The 17,620-nt window shown below is 33.1% G+C and overlaps 4 protein-coding genes across 4 annotated transcripts; 1 reads left to right on the top strand and 3 right to left on the bottom strand.

Moving 5' to 3' along the window:
• The first annotated feature begins 754 nt into the window (after positions 1–754).
• On the top strand, positions 755–1,396 carry LOC116104821 (protein DMP2-like). Its single transcript, XM_031391253.1, has one exon. The coding sequence runs from the start codon at positions 755–757 to the stop codon at positions 1,394–1,396; it is 642 nt and encodes a 213-aa protein (XP_031247113.1).
• A 223-nt stretch (positions 1,397–1,619) lies between these two features.
• On the bottom strand, positions 1,620–4,053 carry LOC116104886 (probable arabinosyltransferase ARAD1). The gene is made up of 3 exons (XM_031391326.1): positions 3,382–4,053; positions 2,457–2,710; positions 1,620–2,307 (listed from the first exon to the last, which is right to left on the bottom strand). Exons 1-3 carry the CDS (start codon positions 3,995–3,997, stop codon positions 1,756–1,758), a joined length of 1,422 nt encoding a protein of 473 aa, XP_031247186.1. The 5' UTR covers positions 3,998–4,053; the 3' UTR covers positions 1,620–1,755.
• An 878-nt stretch (positions 4,054–4,931) lies between these two features.
• On the bottom strand, positions 4,932–8,290 carry LOC116104879. Its single transcript, XM_031391315.1, has 2 exons — positions 7,953–8,290; positions 4,932–5,332 (listed from the first exon to the last, which is right to left on the bottom strand). The coding sequence occupies exon 2, from the start codon at positions 5,286–5,288 to the stop codon at positions 4,986–4,988; it is 303 nt and encodes a 100-aa protein (XP_031247175.1). The 5' UTR covers positions 5,289–5,332; positions 7,953–8,290; the 3' UTR covers positions 4,932–4,985.
• A 4,587-nt stretch (positions 8,291–12,877) lies between these two features.
• On the bottom strand, positions 12,878–14,998 carry LOC116104820 (cysteine-rich receptor-like protein kinase 6). The gene is given in 8 exon segments (XM_031391252.1): positions 12,878–13,180; positions 13,262–13,412; positions 13,495–13,641; positions 13,643–13,730; positions 13,817–14,027; positions 14,106–14,299; positions 14,368–14,475; positions 14,746–14,998. Coding segments are annotated over 8 exon segments (1,455 nt in total).
• Positions 14,999–17,620: the final 2,622 nt, after the last annotated feature.

The following is a 17,620-nucleotide window of genomic DNA, read 5'->3' as shown; positions in this document are numbered from 1 at the left end:
GGAATTTTTCCCCTTGAAATATGAACTTGTGAACTTGGATTTCTGTTTGGAGAATGGTGTTTATTCAATATTAACTGAAATTGGAAGAGTTGAAATTCGATCCCACACAGAGTAAAACTGCATAAACAGGATCAGTAATATAAGACGTTTTTATTTTCAAGATTTGGCAACAAAAATTACAATTACAAAAGATGGCTTAATTTGCTGCTATTAGCAGTCCTCCAATTTACAAGAGCTCTTCAGAGAAATAGTGTCGTGGGACAATTCTGCAACAATGATGCAACATTGCTGCAACATCGAAGTTAGTTAATTGTGGTTTCATGACTTTCTTTTCTCTGCAGAAATCCAAGTTTTGGTCAAGCTTTAGTACAATCATATTAATGATATAGATTCAGTCATACTTCTAAAATACCATTTGAACATTTAGTCTGAATATATAAGCAAAGCTTTCAACTGGAGGATAGCCAGAAGAGCTCATCTTTCAAGCTTAATGTGTCTTGAATTTGGGCATCTTTCAATCTCTAGCCATAAAGATTAAAGAATATTTGTAAAAGGAAACGCTTTTCTTGAACCAGAAACAAATGCCAATGAAACATGGTATGTAAAACATTGGAACAGAACATAAGTTGCTTGTCCTCCTCACCAAAACAAAGAATCCCCTCCCCCTTTATGTACTCATAATTTTTATGAACTTTTCAATCTTTTTATTCAAATGATAACTGCATTAACACCCCCAAACAAAGTTTGTTCAGAGATGGATAACTCCGTCAACCAAGAACTCAATGAGAGCGGCGAACGCGACCATGATTATTACTGCCTTCAAGATGATGATGATGATGACGAATCTCAGTATATATATGTCATGAATGCTATCCTGAGTGGGACTGCACGTCTCAATGTTCTCTTACCCACAGCTACCATTCTTGCCTTCACCATACTTGCTCCTCTCCTAACCAATGATGGCAAATGCACCAGTTTCAGCTGCTGGTCGACGGGTTACTTCATCACTTTTCTGGCTGCCTCTTGCATATTTTTCACAATCACCGATAGCTTCCGAACAGCCACAGGAAGGTTGTACTATGGGGTGGCCACATTCAGAGGGATATGGACTTTCAATGGAGGCAGGAAGAAACCACTTGTGCCATCTGATTATAGGCTGAGATGGGCTGATCTCTTCCATGCTTCACTTTCATTGGTTGCATTTCTTACTTTTGCAGGATCACAGAGTGATGTTGTGGCATGCTATTATCCAGCATTGCCCAGGAAGATCACCAACAGTGTTCCTTTAATTGTTGGGTTTGTGATTAGTGTTTTGTTTGTGGTATTCCCTTCCAGGAGAAGGGGAATTGGATACCCTTTGTTGCTGCAAAGAAAGGCTTTGTATAGTAGACGGTAAGAAGGATTTTGTTGTTTTACACAATTTATTGAAGATGAAAAATTATCTAAATGAAATGTAAAACCCCAGCTTTCCTCTGTCTGTCGAAACAGGATAGTCAATGAGTATCAATACTAATTAAACTGAATTATTCAAGGAATTTCATTTTTTTTTTTTTTTAAGAGAAGTTTGAATTCTATTTCAAACTGTATAAGCATGGGAATGTAAGTAAACAATGTTTCAATTGCACATAAAAAAATACTATTGAATTAAATTGTTCTGTGTAACGGCACATAAGGTTCAGCAACTTGAATAATTGGTCAATGCGAACGGTACTTTGGCGTCAAAACAATCATACCACTTGTGAAACATGAATACATTTACGTACAGTGGCAACGTAAAGGACTGGACACACCTGGCGGTTTTCTCCTACCTCGAACAATGGCTTCCTTAATCATGGGCACCTTTTGGTGAACCTTTTTCCAAATATGATTTACTGCACCATCTGGGGGAATTGACCCAATACCACCAGGATGACCATTATCATAGACAAAAATTGATTGAATTTCAGCCATTTTGTGACGGAAGTTATCTCTCTGCTTCTGGGAAAAACTTCTAAGATGACCCAGAAGCCAATTTGGTCTCAATGCATCATCAACTGCCACAAAAACAGAGAATTCTGAATAGTCCACCATCCCTTCAAATGGAAGCTCAATGGTATCGCTGACAATGACAGGTATACAAAGACTTTGGATGGCATCAAAAAGCCGGCATGAAGTGGGGGTATCCCCAGCTGGGTGTAAACAGAATTCAGATGATCTCATCCCTTTAATTGATTGTTCCTTCCCTGTGGCATTAGGGAAGCCCTCTTCCATGACAACTCCAGGCTCATTAACCAACAAGTCCCATAGCTTTTCCCGAACTAAGCCTCCCTGTAAATACAATACACATCTGATTGATCTAAGAACATGAGCCAGAATAAGATTCTTGCATATTATCTTAAATCTTAGAACAGTAAAGACTTATTTTTATAAGCTATCAGAAAAAATATGAAATATATATGAATGAAGTAGAGACTGACCCGATGCCTATGTTTAGCCCCTTTAAAATAAAGAAAGTTACGGCGTTTCTTATTTTCTGACAAGCGCAATCTAGGAAGCAAATGCGTGTATGGGACAATGACATCTTTAAGCAAAGAAACTTGTGTATGTTGTATCATCTCGGACGAGCTACCATTGGATGACTTTGAGTCAAGTCTGTACCAACCACCAAAATCTACCACCAGCAGAATAGCTGGGGCTATCTCAGCTCGAACATGCCACATTGCAACTGGGTCTGCCAAACAATGCTTGAATCATAAGCTGCAGAATACCAAAGCACGACCTTGTTCACCACACCATTATCACAACCATAAGCATAACCATAATTCTATTGAAATCCCTTCAAGTTTAACTAAAACATAGACACAATTTACAAGTTTACAAATCCCTCAGTATACTCCCATTATGTGTGAATTCTATGAAAGTCCAAGAACAATTTTCAGTATCTCCATGCAGACGAAGTCCCAGAAAAAAATCAATAATCCTGGATATTCCTAACAAATTTTAACTAGGTTTTGTAATTATCACCCTATAGTTACGATCTCAACAATCACAGTCTTCGAGGTTTCTCATCAATTAGGTAAAACATTAAACTATGCTGGTGTATTTGATCCATAAAATTCTTTAATAAGCATTAAAATCTTGTAGTTTCTAACTAATTCTCCAACAAATTTAGCTCAAAGTTGCCCATCATTTTCAGAAATCCAATAACTTTCTAAACAATTTACAAACTCAAAGATTCTTCCCAACTACTTATTCACTAAGACTGAAATTACAATCCAATATTTCAACCATAAATCCGTATAACAAGCATTAAACAGAGGATTCAGCTAAAATTTTCCCACAACTTTCAAAATTCCAACGAAAAAGAATCTAAATTTCATCAAAAACCAAAATTGAACTTACCAGTAAGAACAAACACATGATCTCTACCACCCGACCTCCTCCAAGCCTCAGACTTTTTCACAATCTCAACAACCTCCTTCTGCCTCTTATAATCTTCATTCTCCACACTCTTCTTCCTAAACGAACTCCTTTCCTTCCCTAGCTCCATCTCCGCACTCAACGTGGCGTAAAAGGGCACAAAAACGACATCAGCCTCCTCAAGCCTCAAAACCCTCTTCGCAAACGAGTTCCCCCTCACGTTCTCCGGACTCTCCAGGTCGACAAAGATCCAATACTCCGCGCTGTACTGTTTAATCAACGGGTTTTCGGGAAAAGGCGGGAACTTGAGGCGGTCATGGTGGATCTGGTGATCTGGGTCGACCGGGAGACGGGAGTCGGGTGACGTGGCGGCCCAGTATTGGTTGAGAAGGTCGTAGTTGAAGGATCTGGGGAGGTCGGCGACGAAGACTTTGATGGAGGATTGCGGAGAGGTGTTGAGTTGAGAGAGTTCGCAAGTGGGTTTGGGATAGTTCGCGACGAAGAAGAAGGCGAGTGAGAGGATTGAGAGGAGAGTGAAGGAAAGGAAGATACAGGGGATTGAGGAAGACGATAAGTTTGGGGGTGATTTTGCAAACATTTTGGTTGGTTTGTCTTCAAGCTCCGGACTCTGTTTTCAGTGTTTAATGCTCTTCATCGTTGAGGACTTATTACTATTTTTTGAAGTATCTGTCCTTGATTAGATTTAAATTCGACACAAATCACTTATTTAAAAAAAAAAATTGATTTAATTTCGGCCTTAATGTGATAGTTAACAATTTTACTTTGGTTCCAAAAATTGTAGAAAGTAAGCTTCTGAATATAAGTATGATATAATTTTTGTCTTGCTGTTAATAATTAAATTATTACACTTTTCAAAAATAAAATAAAGATATTGGCATGAAAATATAACATTATAATTGATAATTTGAATTATTACAACATTCAACTATGGTTAGAATTAAATGGTAGAACACTATAGTGAAAAAAATAGTATATATCTTTTTTTTTTTCTGAATAAAAATATAAACTAGTGTTGCAATATCATAATTCATAATACAATTATCATGTCATTCATTTGTTTAATTTGTTCTTTGTTTTTACCGATTTTATTAATTTACATGAGTTATTTTGCATGAAAGTATTATTCTTTTTCATTCAAATAACTGTATAGTAGTATAATAAATAATATCATATATTAATATATTCTATAATATGATATTTGGTACATCATTACATTATTTAAATAAAAATAAAAATTAATGAATTACTCTTAAAATTTGTAAAAAATGACCGTTATTAAAGTTCGATCCACTGAATCCAACACTTGGTTGATTCAAATGATGCAAAAAAATGGATACAATATGAACATTGTTTCACATTCAAATTTTATCAAATAGATACAAATGCTCAAACTCTTCTTGAAGAAAAGTGAATTCAATTGCACCCATTACAAATTCTAAAATAGAAAATCAAATACAAAAGCTCTAATACTATCCCAAGATTAAAAGAAGAGAGTCCTCTTCTCTTATATCTCGGATTTAAAAAAACAAAAAAAAAAAAAAAAAGTAAAAAGAAAAAGAAAAGAACTAACGATCCATTGCCACCTCATCGAAATTCCAGTCTCGAACAAGGTCCCTTCTCACGGCACGACTCCGGACTAACCGTGGAGTGCCTTCCATTCCCATGCCACCTTGAAAACAAGGTTGTGGGGTGACTTTGGATGTGGACCCTATTGAAGAAGCTGATCTTGGCGCTGGAAGAGCTTTCCTGGCTAAGCAGTTAGCTATGGCAGAACATCTCCCTTCGTTCTCCGAACTTGAAACAGAGTAACTCCTGAATGAGTGTGATGGACTTTCGACGCTATGGCAAACCAGACATGCTAGACTCATTCTTAGTCTCCGAGGAGTCTAATAAATATAGCAGGTAACTTTTCCTGCAAAACATAGATGACACGATCAAACAAAGGCTAACGTCAGTACCAGAATGATAATATATGCATATTATCCGATGTAAAGAAATCAATAAAGATTTGTGATGGAAAGTGGTGTTCACAGTTTTGTAGTGCACAACTTAGACTACTTTGGCAACACGAAAAAACTAAGAAAATGTTTGCCACAAGTCTATATCACATGATTTTTTGTATTCATTGATGCCTTTTCAAGTCACTGTGATTCAAGAAAAACTAATAACTTCACATTTTATATCACATGATTTTTCTGTATTCATTGTTTTTTATATAAATATTTCAAAAAAAATCTTAGAGGGATCATTTGTAACATAGTAATTGAATTTGTCTGCCGAATGCAAATATAACTATCTTTCTGAGACTGACAAGCAATGTAATAACACAGTTCAAAATAAAATGGTGAAATGATATATCTAAATGTTCTAGGCAAAGCACGCATTACCACAGTTCACTATAGCCTTTACTGGAATCATGAGAAACTTAACAAACATGATGTTGCTATGCCAATCAAAACTATCAATTTGAGGCTCTTACAAGCAATACTACAATACAGTTCAAAAGTAAATGGTGAAATGATAAATCTAAATGGGCATAGTGAGTGCATGCATGACCACAGTTAAAAGTTATTAATGCTACTCATATTCTGGAACTTCGGCCAACCCATTTCTCTCTAACACACACAAAATCAATGCTTTCGACTTCCACTGCAGTGCTCAACCCATATCCGAGAATCAACCAAGAATAGATTAAGTTAATAATGACTGCTTGTCCATATACACCTGAACTTTGATCTTACTTTTTTTTTTTAATATCATTTTCCTTTAAAAATTTCGGCCAACATCTATGCATGAAGGCTGCGACAAGACTTTCAACATTAATTTAAGAACAGAAACTAGAGAATGTTTTATTTTCTAACAGGAAGTTCAATAAAATGGGACATTCTTCATTTGAAATTTTCAGACAAACCTCCATACACAATCAGCCTTAGAAAGGATTACTGCAAACTTTTCCTCTCATTTTTATGCTAGGCATTGATTTCATTAATTCTTAAGTTTGAAACTACAACGCAGTGTTACCGGCACTCCAGCACCACCTTGCTTGTTAACCTTTTCTTTGGCCCCTTTCTGCTTCCAATTATATAAACTCCATGGGCCAAAACACTTGAGTGGATCATATAAATGTGTAATCATTCGCACAGAAGGGAAAAAAAATCTATCTCGTCAAGAGGGATAGCAAGAATAACCTACACCTTACCAAAGGAATGGACTAGATTTTGAAGATCATACCAAAGGAATGGACTAGATTTTGAACTGATCTTCGCTTCCAACAGGGCAAGAAAAACTGGATTCTCAACTTGACAACATTGATTCCATCAACAGTGAAAACAATTTCATGTCATAAAAACCAAACTATCCTTTATTGAAAAGTTGACCTCATAGTTTCAAGAAGAATATCTTCTGTGGGAGCTACAGAATAAACTAGCTACTCATATTCTTATATCAACAAACAGTCCATGAAATCTATATTTAAGAATAACCTTAAGCTTGCAACACACGAAATCCAGGAAACTCTATTTTAAAGAAATTAAAATCACAGCTATATTATTTCTCATTTCTTAAAAGAAACATCATAATGGAAGGGATTTATCTTATTCACTCAAAGCCAAGCATCCTTATGATCCTACTACCTCCATTTCTAAAACTTGAGATTGCTAGATATTAGTAAACGAACTAACCCTCTTTGCCATACCGTGATGAAAAGAAAGTGATATTTGTCCATTACACTAAGCTAATGAGTAATGAATCCTCGGCAGCCCACTTCAAATATAATTGTTTGAAAAATTTTAAACCAGCAACCCCATTTGATGTTTCACATCAACTGACTTATTTAACATAAATACTTTTAGACGTCGCACATGATCAAGAAAATGGAGGACTAACTGCTTGAAAACTATAACATTCCAAGATAAACTTCCCAGCTATATTCACAAGCAACACGAAAAATTTGACAAGACCAATCTTTATACGTGGGGCGAAAAATGTAATAAATTAAAAATAAATAGAAAAAAAAAAAGGTACCCCAAAGAGGAATGTCAAAAAACTTGACAATTTACCCGCCCTTAAGATCAAAAAACAAAAGATGATGATGATGATAACAATAGTAATCAACTGTTCTTTTGCTTTCTAAAACTCAAATCTAACGCATTAAAAGGAAGCATAGTTTTATACTTGTGATAAAAGATTCAACTTTTAATACATCTAGGTGTTAAAAATTGCAACTCTCAACCAAGTAATCCCTAATATTGACTGACACCTTCAAACTCAAGCCCTAATAATCATTTCACCATAAAAACAAGAAACCCATCTCTCCAAACAACAAATTTTCAGCAATTAAACAAACAAAAACCAATGCAAATTGAAATTACAATCGCCAGAACCCAATAAATAATTCTCTTCAATAACTCAAATTACCCAAGTCAATTACACAACCACACAAATCCTCACAAACCCACATGCAAAAACAAACAAACAAAAGAACCCACATAAAATTTACAACAAAAAGACACAGAGATCCGTCAAAAACAAACCTTTAGCTCAGAAGAGTGATGATGGGTTGGTTCGTTTATCGGTTCGATTCCTTGGAAAATAAAAAGAGAAGGATCTAAGTGTCAACCGAAGCTTATATATGTGGGAGAAGAAGAGTGTAAAGAGGGGATCAGAATCTGCAAACAAGGACTGGTAAGTGGTACTGGTGGTCACACGCACGCGCTAAACCGGGAGTTTAGGTGCGTATTCTAAATTGGGTTAGGCTTTGAATTGGAATTGAGATTCGTATGAAGCGTGAGTTTTTACCTACATTAACGGGTTGAATGAATCGGTGTTGGACATGGACTCGGTAGTCCAGCAGTGAAACCGTAAACTCGTGTTTTTTGGTGGGATGAATATATTTACATGTCAAATTATAGTGTGGACAATGACCGTGACATCGTTGGATGGATATACAGAATAGTTTTGTGTGGTTTATAATTTACAGTTTTATAAAAGTAATTTTGGGTATTATTATTTGGAGAACGTACAAATTATAGTTGACTCACTGACTAACTGTACGGATACACATAAATCTGTTATGCTATATATTAAATACTTTTGTATGGTACATATCTAAAAATTTACACTTATCATCTACAAATAAAATTTAAAATAAAAAATGGATTTAGGATAATAGTCATCAGGCCAGGCCCGTCCTAGCCTATGAAAAGGCCCACATGGACAGCCGCTTCTTGCGAGCAAATACTAGCTTCCAAGTTTTTAGTAGAAGAACAAAAATTTAGAAGGTTTGAGGTTAGAATGAGAATTGAGAAATAAAAATAAGGAGATAAAAATGTAAATTACTCTAATTTTAGAAGGAGCAAGACCGAACATTTGTGATCCTATGCAAGAATTACTTTAAGGGCCTTCTAATAATATAAGCATATATTAAAAAATTATTTCAAATTTATTTTTCTTGTCTTTTGAGATGCAAAATCATTAATTAATTTTTTATATTCAAGTTTAGAAACCAAATCTTTTTCAATTAATAATATAGCCAAATTACCTAATCTTTCTTATGACATAGTTAAACGCAAATAAGATTTTATTAACTTTAATTTTTAAAAACTTCTTTTTGTCGAAGTTACAGTAACATGAATAGTTAATAGTATTCTATAAGTTATCCATACATTTGGAAAAGAATTCAACTTTTTTATAAAATCTAATATCTCAAGTGGTGTTTTAATTTCCACGTTTATAATTTATTTTAAAACTTTTAATTCTGAATATAAATCTAAACTATCAATATCAGAGACCATGTCGTGTTTTAAAAAGTTTTCAAGATTTAAACAATGTTTCTACAAACTATCATCATCAAACAATTTTAACTTTTCTATATTATAAATGAAACCAAAATTATTACTATATATTTCAAATTGTTCAAGCCTACTTTGAAGTGAGAAAATGACATGATCAACTAAATATATGAAATAATTTATTCTAAAAGATTTTTCAGCAGACAATTTCATCTCTTCGTTTTCATTCTCATCAAATTTTTTTTTTTTTTCTTTATTATACGTTTTTCATGAAATTTTGGTTCCATATTCATTTGCCACTTTTAAAAAGGCCTTGATAAGAAGTATCATCCACTTTTAAAAAATTTATAAAGTATTCTTCTATTTTTATTGAACTTATTGAAATACCTACACATCTTAATATAAGTGACATTTGTTCTTGATGACTTGTATCTGGGGTACAATCAAGTATAACTGAAAAATATTTTGACTCTTTAATTTATTTAATAATGGTATTTCTGATTTCTGATGCTAAAATATTTATCAACTCATTTTATATATTATGACCAAGATAATGAGTATGAATTTCTCAATTTTGAATACATTGCATTATTGGATCAAACTCAGCAATCATTTCAATTAAACTCAAAAAATTTCCATTATTTTCTTGATAAATCTTCTCATTTGTACCACGAAATGCCAAATTATTTTTTGAAAGATTTTTTACATCCGCTATAATTTTAATAGTACATTCTTCCAATGCTCTTTCTCTTTATTTATTTTCTCTTGTAAATATTTATCAATTCTTTTGTTTTTAAGCAATCTCATCTCAACATCAACCTAAATGTTCATATTTATAGCATGTTCATTGCTTGTTTTGTGACTTTTAAGTTTGGCACTAAGATTTTTCCAATCTCCACACCCTTCATTTGCTAATTGAATTGTATTTGCTTTTAAACTAAATAATTTACAAGAAAAACAAAATACTTTATTTAATTATTTTGAATATATTAGTCATTTTCTATCATGTTTTTCTCAATTTGGTAATTTTCGAATGTAATGAATTGTAGAAAAACGTCTAGAATTTTCATCTCTTGGAAAATCTAAAACTTGTCTAATTGGACCTTTCTCAACTAATAAATCACATAAGTTTGTGGCTAAATTATTCCAGTGTACCGGGTCATAAATATTTTTAATAGTTGTTTCATCTTTATCATTAATATTTTTATTTTTGTCGAATGGAATTTCTTCTTCTAAATTTTCATGAGACTCTTCACTAGTATTTGATGAATTTGAATTGTTATCTTTAAAAATTTCTTCACAATTTTCAATTGATTTTTCATTTAAATCTTCATTTGGTTTTTCTAGTATTTGGTGTTTTGTATTAATAACAAATTTATCAAGTGCATCTTTTTGGGATTGAATTAGTTCTTCTATTCTTTTTTTTTCTTATGTTTTTCAAATCCAGATTCACACTTCCTAGTAGACATCTATATTTAAAGAATAAATAATTTAGAGCTCTTAATATTATTTTGTTAAAATAAAAATAATTATAAAAATTAAGAAGAAACTTTAGCACCTGATTTATACTCATGATTTTGCTTTTTGTTGTGCTGATACTAAAAAATCTTATATTATTACCCTGCATAAAAATAATAATGTAAATCAGTTATTCACTTGATCAAATATAAAGTAAAATCAGTTGAGAATTGTAAGAGTAAAATGATTTAAAGCTTTTAATATTACCTTGCATAAAAATAATAATAATGTAAATCATATTCACTTGATAAATTTTCGTAATAAAGATGAGAAGTGAGAGACAAGAGACGAGAAAGGAGAGACAAGAGAGTAAACGGAGTTGAGAATAATAAGAGCAAAAGATGAGAAAATTTTAAGTAAAATGAGATTTATATAAGAGATTTGGGAGAGAGAGGAGATGTGATTTGATATTTGAGAGTTGAAGAGTTGCGCGAAGGTGTTTCAATTTTCAAAGGAAAAATAAGCTGGCAATTATGTTTTAAGTTTAAAGATACACATGATTGATTAGATATATGATATGATTGATGAGAATTGAGAAATTATTAATACGTTAAAAAACTCTTAAAAAAATAATTTTGGATAAAGATAGGTATAGGCTAATATATGATGGGATTGATGAGAATTAAAAAATTATAAATATATTAAAAATATTTAAAAAAATAATTTTAGGATTTTTTTTTTTTTTAACCCCTTTTTTGGGGGGCAGTTAAGCCGGGCCTGGGTATATATTGGATTATCTTACAAATGATGAAGATAGTAGTCATTAGCCCAGGCCTAGCCTAGCCTATGAAATGGTCCACGTGGGCTTGCAGGTAGGCTTAGCCTATGTGGCCCAGCCTGGTCCACACCTTTAATCCTCATATTAGACATCACTTCACCATGAGTACTTATTGTCAGAACGTCGTTGTTTAGACCTCATTCAATAATGCTCTTTAGTTTAAAGAGTATATTTCAAGTGAATATAAATTTTATTTTGTATATAAAAAATAAAATTTATATTCAAATCTTATAAATTATTTAAATTAGATTTAATAAATAAGAAGAAAATTTAATATGAGAGAAAATTAATAATAATTATATAAAATTAATAATTTATTAAATAAAATTAGAATAGAGAGTGAGATTTGACTTTTTAGATATAGAGAGTCAAACTCACTATTTAATTTATATTTAAAAAATAAAGAATTTATTGGACTCTTATTTTTATGGACAAACTTTTTATAATAAAGAGATTAAATCATATAAAAAATCATTTAAAGATGTTTTTAATTATGTCTATTTAGCTTTATACATATATAAAATGATTCCTTCGTAAAAATTAATGGTAATTCATTAATCACTGTTACATTATTACATATGCAAATAATTAAGGTAAAACCAAGATTTAACCTTGAATAATATTATATCTATATTCTTTTACAAATATATATATATTTTTTTATAACCTTAATATGACAGTTTATAATTGATCAGTTCACAACAGATTTTATATAAGTCTCGTATAAGTCTTATTAATTAATTGTGAATTGTCTAATTATAAATGGTTAGATTTTATATAAGTCTCATACGAGTCTTATTAATTGTTGTACGGCCGAACGACTTACGCATACCCAAGATTTACTGAAACGACAAGTTGGTACCTAAAAAGTTTTGAAACGACAAACAAGTAGCTTCCGTCATGTTCTGTTAGTGATTTCTGTTTGTTCATAGTAAAAAGACTAAAATGCCCTTAAAAGTTTGATATTTTAGTTTTTTATAAATTTAAAAATTTTTAAAAAACCCCCTAGGTTTGCTAATTTAACTAAACACCCCCATATATAAAAAGTTTGTTAAATGACAAAAACACCCCCACCACTGCAGTGCCAGATTCCGGCCACCACCGCCGGAATCTGGCTAGAAATTGCGTTACGACACAGACCCTGTTGGATCTGTGATGCTAATTTAGAGTTGATGAGAAAACAATGGGGTGCCAAAAGTATTCGTAAAGAATAGGAAATTAAAATTAATTTTAATAATTTAAAATAAATATAATTTTATCATCATAAAAATTATTGAAAAATAGGGCTCCTTTAATCCCTAATGGATAAACCCACCAATTTCAATTCTCAACAGTAAATTAAAAGCTCAAACAATGCAATTCCCGAAAATATTCAGCGTGGTGATATACTGGAAATTGAGATGTGATTTAGGGAAGGATGTATTGTTGAAGGGTGATGATGATCGGGAAAAATTCTGCCCAGAGAAATTGGAGGTTGTCTCGGTTGAGGAAGAGCCATCGATTCACTTCTTAAAAGAGCAACTACATTTGACATTGTGGGTCTGTTTTCTACATCTTCCTGCACGCACAGTAGTCCAATATGTATGCATCTCTTTACTTCTGATATCGAACCTGATTCCATCAAATCAGAGTCTGCAAATTCCATTTCTTTTCCTTCATTCCACAGTTTCCATGCCTGTAAAAAATGAAACAACATTAATTTCCCTCACATTATTCAGTAATTTTAAAACTAGCACATATATATAATTTAGCTTACAAATGCCAAGAGTGTGAGAGCTTTTCCTGTAAGATGGAATCCAGTGTTTCTTTTTCCATTTATGATCTCAGGTAGTATAACACCAAAGCTAAAAACATCGGATTTCCCAGAGAATAATGCCTTCATTGCATACTCTGGATCCATGTATCCACTGTTTGAATTTCAATTGTAATACAAGATGTTACATTAATGTTTATTTCTTAACACTAAAGCTATTCAAGTAAGAAGCTTACAATGTTCCAACTACTCGCTTGGTGTTAGCGGCTTTCTAATTTTCATAAAAACTCCTTGCCATGCCAAAATCTGAAATTTTGGCTACCATCTCTTCGTCCAATAATACATTGCTTGGCTTTAGATGCCGGTGAATGATTTTAAGGCGAGTCTTCATGAAGCTATAGTAGTCCTCTGGCAATTCCATTGACAATATTATAGCACGTCTTCCAATCAATTCCTAGTCGTCTTTCAGAATCTGAAATTTAGTATCAATTAAGGATTGGAAACATAAATTGAAGTGACAGTTAGTTCATATTATTCAGAATGGTATTAAAAAGATACCACAGATTAAGACATCTAGGCTTTTGTTGGGCATGAATTCGTATATAAGAAGCTTTTCCTCAACCTCTATGCTACATCCCAGTAGTCTTACAAGGTTTCTGTGTTGAAGCTTGGCAATCAGAAAGATTTCATTCTTGAACTTTTCTAAACCTTGTCGTGAACTCCCTGACAGCCTTTTAACTGCCACTTCCTTCCCATATGGTAAAACACCCTGAAAGGCGGCCAAAGCCAGAGATATAAATTTTCCAGGCCTTCAAAAATAACTGTTGAGCCATTCTGTGTAGTTTACCTTGTAGACACTGCCAAATCCACCTTTTCCGAGCTGATTTGAATCAGAAAAATCATTTGTAGCTGCCTTTATTGTAGCCAGCTGATACATGAAGGAGGATGTTTCAGAACTTATTATATCGCATTCTTGTGTAAGCATGAGTGATGTTACTCTTGCCAATTCATGCCGCAAGGTCTGCAGGCTTTTTTCCTCATCTGCAAAACCTTTCAAAGTCTTAGTTGTAGGGGATCTTGATATGCATTCAGTCTGTAGATAAATTCACCTTTTTGTGTTGCTTTTTTCCTCTTCCGGTAGACAACGCAAGACACAATTAGCACAAATGGTATGCATGTAACAGCAACAAGCATCCCAGTCTTCCTTTTTCCAACAGCTTCAATTAAAAAAGATTGTGTTCAATTAAAATTCACGATAAAAGCCTAATAAAATCTAAATTAGCACAACAAACATATGTAAGCAAATATTTCAAAATCAGCAGAAATTGTGGTTCCCTATTTGTTCTGTTTTTAGTCAAAACAGGACATAGCCTATTCCCAGCGAATCAATTGATTATTTCAGAAACAATTATCAATGTTTTCATATTTGTTGTGATTAAACATGTATTTCATTGACATTCTAATAACGAATGATTTACTGTCCTCACCTTTGGAAGAAGTAGGGTATGTTAATGATAGACTTGAAGAATTGTAGAATCGGTAAAGCTCGACTCTCGCAATGCAATTCCAACTATCAACAGTCCCACCTTCAAGTTGACTACAGCACGCATTCAGATCTCCTATGGCAGAAATTAAACAGCGCGCATTCAGTCTCCTATGGCAGAAATTAAACAACTGTACCAAACTCTGGGCATCCGCCGGTTCTGATTCCAATTGGTTCTTTTGAACACCCTTAGTCATATATCCAAAGAAGGGCTACAAAGATTGCTAAAGAACGAGATTTTGCCAAATTTAGATTTTACTAATCTTGGTATGGAAAAGCAAACAAAACATACTAAGAAAGGTGCGGCAAGAAGTTCTTAGCGTCTTGAAATTATACACACATCATTATATGCGAACCTTTGATGCTCCATCTTTTAGTGGAGAAAAGTATTTCATTAGTTTTATTAATGATTTTTCTCGTTATTGATATATTTACTTGCTTAATGAAAAATCTCAATCTGTGGATGCGCTTGAGGTGTACATAAATAAGGTTGAAAGACAATTAGATACAAAAGTGAAAATAGTAAGATCTGATAGAGATGGTGAATACTATGGAAAACATACTGATTTAAGACAATGTCTAGGTCCATTTGCAAAGTTCCTCGAAAATCGTGGCATATGCACACAATATGCTATACAAAGCACACCTCAATAAAATGGTGTGGCAGAAAGGTGTAATCGGACATTAATCAATATAATTAGGAGTATGATGAGTTACTCCTCATTACCTATATCTTGTGGATGCATGCTTTTAAAACTGTTGCATACTTAATGAATAAGGTTCTTAAAAAGGTAGTCTTAAAACTCCTTTTGAGTTGTAGACTGGAAGGAAACCTAGTTTAGGGCACTTGCATGTTGAAGGTTGCCAAGCAGAGCGAGAATTTACAATCCACATGAAAAGAAATTAGATTCTCGAATAGTCAAAAGTTACTTTATTGGTTACCCAGAGAAATCTAAAGGGTATAAGTTTTGCTGTCCAAACCATAGTCCGAGAATTTCAGAGATTGGTAACACTAGATTTCTTGAAAATGGTGAAGTTAATGGGAGTGATGAACGACAAGTTGTGAACATACAGGAAATTAAGCTATATCTTCTTGTACCCATAAATGTTTCCTTTTCCACAACTACTTCAAATTTTGTTCTGGTTGTTGAAGAACGCCCTTACAAAGTTGAACAACTTTTGAATGAGGATACACTCCCGACAGAAACTAACTCACAAAGATTTGATTAAAATGAATCACAGGGAATGCCATAAAGAAGATCAGATAGAGATTGGCTATTCTGGATGATTATGTGGTTTATTTGTAAGAATCAGATTTTGATATTGGAATCAATAAGGATCCAGTTTTTTTTTTCCTCACAAGCCATATAAAGTATTGAGTCTGAAAAATGGTTCGATGCAATGAAAGATGAGTTGAAATTCATGGAACATAATGGAGTCTAGAACCTCGTCGAATTGTTAGAAGAATGTAAAGAGTCGAGTATAAATGGGTCTTCAAGACCAAGTGTGACTCGAATGACAATGTCGAACGGTATAAAACTAAACTTATTGCCAAGGGTTACAGTCAGAAAGATGGTGTTGATTATAAAAAGATGTTTTGTCTGTCTCAAATAAGGACTCTTTAAGGGTTATTATGGCATGGTGACTCATTATGATTTAGAGTTACACCAAATGGATCATATGGATGTGAAAATACCTTTTCTTAATGAATAACTTGAGGAGGAAATTTATATGGATCAAGCTGATGTGTGTAAGCTTAAAAAGTCAATATAAGGACTTAAACAAGCTTCCCGACAGTGGTATATTAAGTTCAATGATACCATAACATTATTTGGTTTTATAGAAAACGTCGTTGACTGGTGTATATACAAAAGGTCAGTGGGAATAAGTTTATTTTACTAGATCTATATGTTGATGACATTTTACTTGCTGCTAATGATTTAAGTATGTTGCATGAGATGAAATATTTTCTCTCAATGAATTTTGAAATGAAAGATATGGGAGAGGCATCCTATGTGATAGGAATTGAAACATTCCGTGATAAATCACATGAATTGTTGGAATTGTCTCAGAAATGTTATATCAAAGAATTCTCTAGAGATTTAATATGGACAAATGTTCAACATAAGGTGTTCCCATATAGGAAGAGGACGAATTTAGTCTCATGCAATTCCAAAGAATGATGTAAAACGTAAAGAAATGGAATCAATTTCATATGCTTATATTGTGGGCAATTTAATGTATCAAAGCATTCTAGAAATTGATCACTGGAAGGCTGTAATTAAAGAAAGTTTCAAGGTACTTGTAAGGAACAAAGAAATAAATGCTCATGTATAGGAAGTCCAACCACTTAGACATGATTGGATACTCAGATTCGGTTTCTTGTTGGATGCCTTGACAGTTGAAAGTCTACATTTGATTATCTGTTCCTTTTGGTTGAAGGAGCAATATCATGGAAAAGTATCAAATATATTGTCCTTGCTTCATCCATTGTGGAAGCAAAGTTTGTGGTGTGTTTTGAGGCCACAATTCATGCATTATGGCTGCAGAACTTTTTTTCAGGACTTGGGGTAGTCGACACCATTACCAAGTCAGTGAAAATTTAATGTGATAATTCTTGCAGTAGTATTCTTCTCCAAGAACGATAAATATTCTAAAGGTACCAAACATATGGAATTAAAGTATTATGTCGTTAAGGAGGAGGTTTATAGACAAAGAGTGTCGATTAAGAATATTAGAATAGATCTCATGATTGTAGATCTGTTGACTAAAGGTTTGCCACCCAAGACATTTAAAGAACATGTACACAGAATGGGTCT

This window comes from Pistacia vera, unplaced genomic scaffold (assembly GCF_008641045.1).
Source record: "Pistacia vera cultivar Batoury unplaced genomic scaffold, PisVer_v2 Contig487, whole genome shotgun sequence".
In the NCBI taxonomy this organism is placed as follows: Eukaryota; Viridiplantae; Streptophyta; class Magnoliopsida; order Sapindales; family Anacardiaceae; genus Pistacia; species Pistacia vera.
Note: the sequence above shows the minus strand (reverse complement) of the source record. Positions and strands in the feature narration are given on the sequence as shown.

Coding starts and splice junctions, on each gene's coding strand:
- LOC116104821 (XM_031391253.1), top strand. CDS start 755: ATGGATAACTCCGTCAACCAAGAACTCAATGAGAGCGGCGAACGCGAC.
- LOC116104886 (XM_031391326.1), bottom strand. CDS start 3,997: ATGTTTGCAAAATCACCCCCAAACTTATCGTCTTCCTCAATCCCCTGT. Junction 2,711..3,381: donor TCATGTGTTTGTTCTTACTG/GTAAGTTCAATT, acceptor ATTGTTTGGCAG/ACCCAGTTGCAATGTGGCAT. Junction 2,308..2,456: donor GGGCTAAACATAGGCATCGG/GTCAGTCTCTAC, acceptor TTGTATTTACAG/GGAGGCTTAGTTCGGGAAAA.
- LOC116104879 (XM_031391315.1), bottom strand. CDS start 5,288: ATGAGTCTAGCATGTCTGGTTTGCCATAGCGTCGAAAGTCCATCACAC.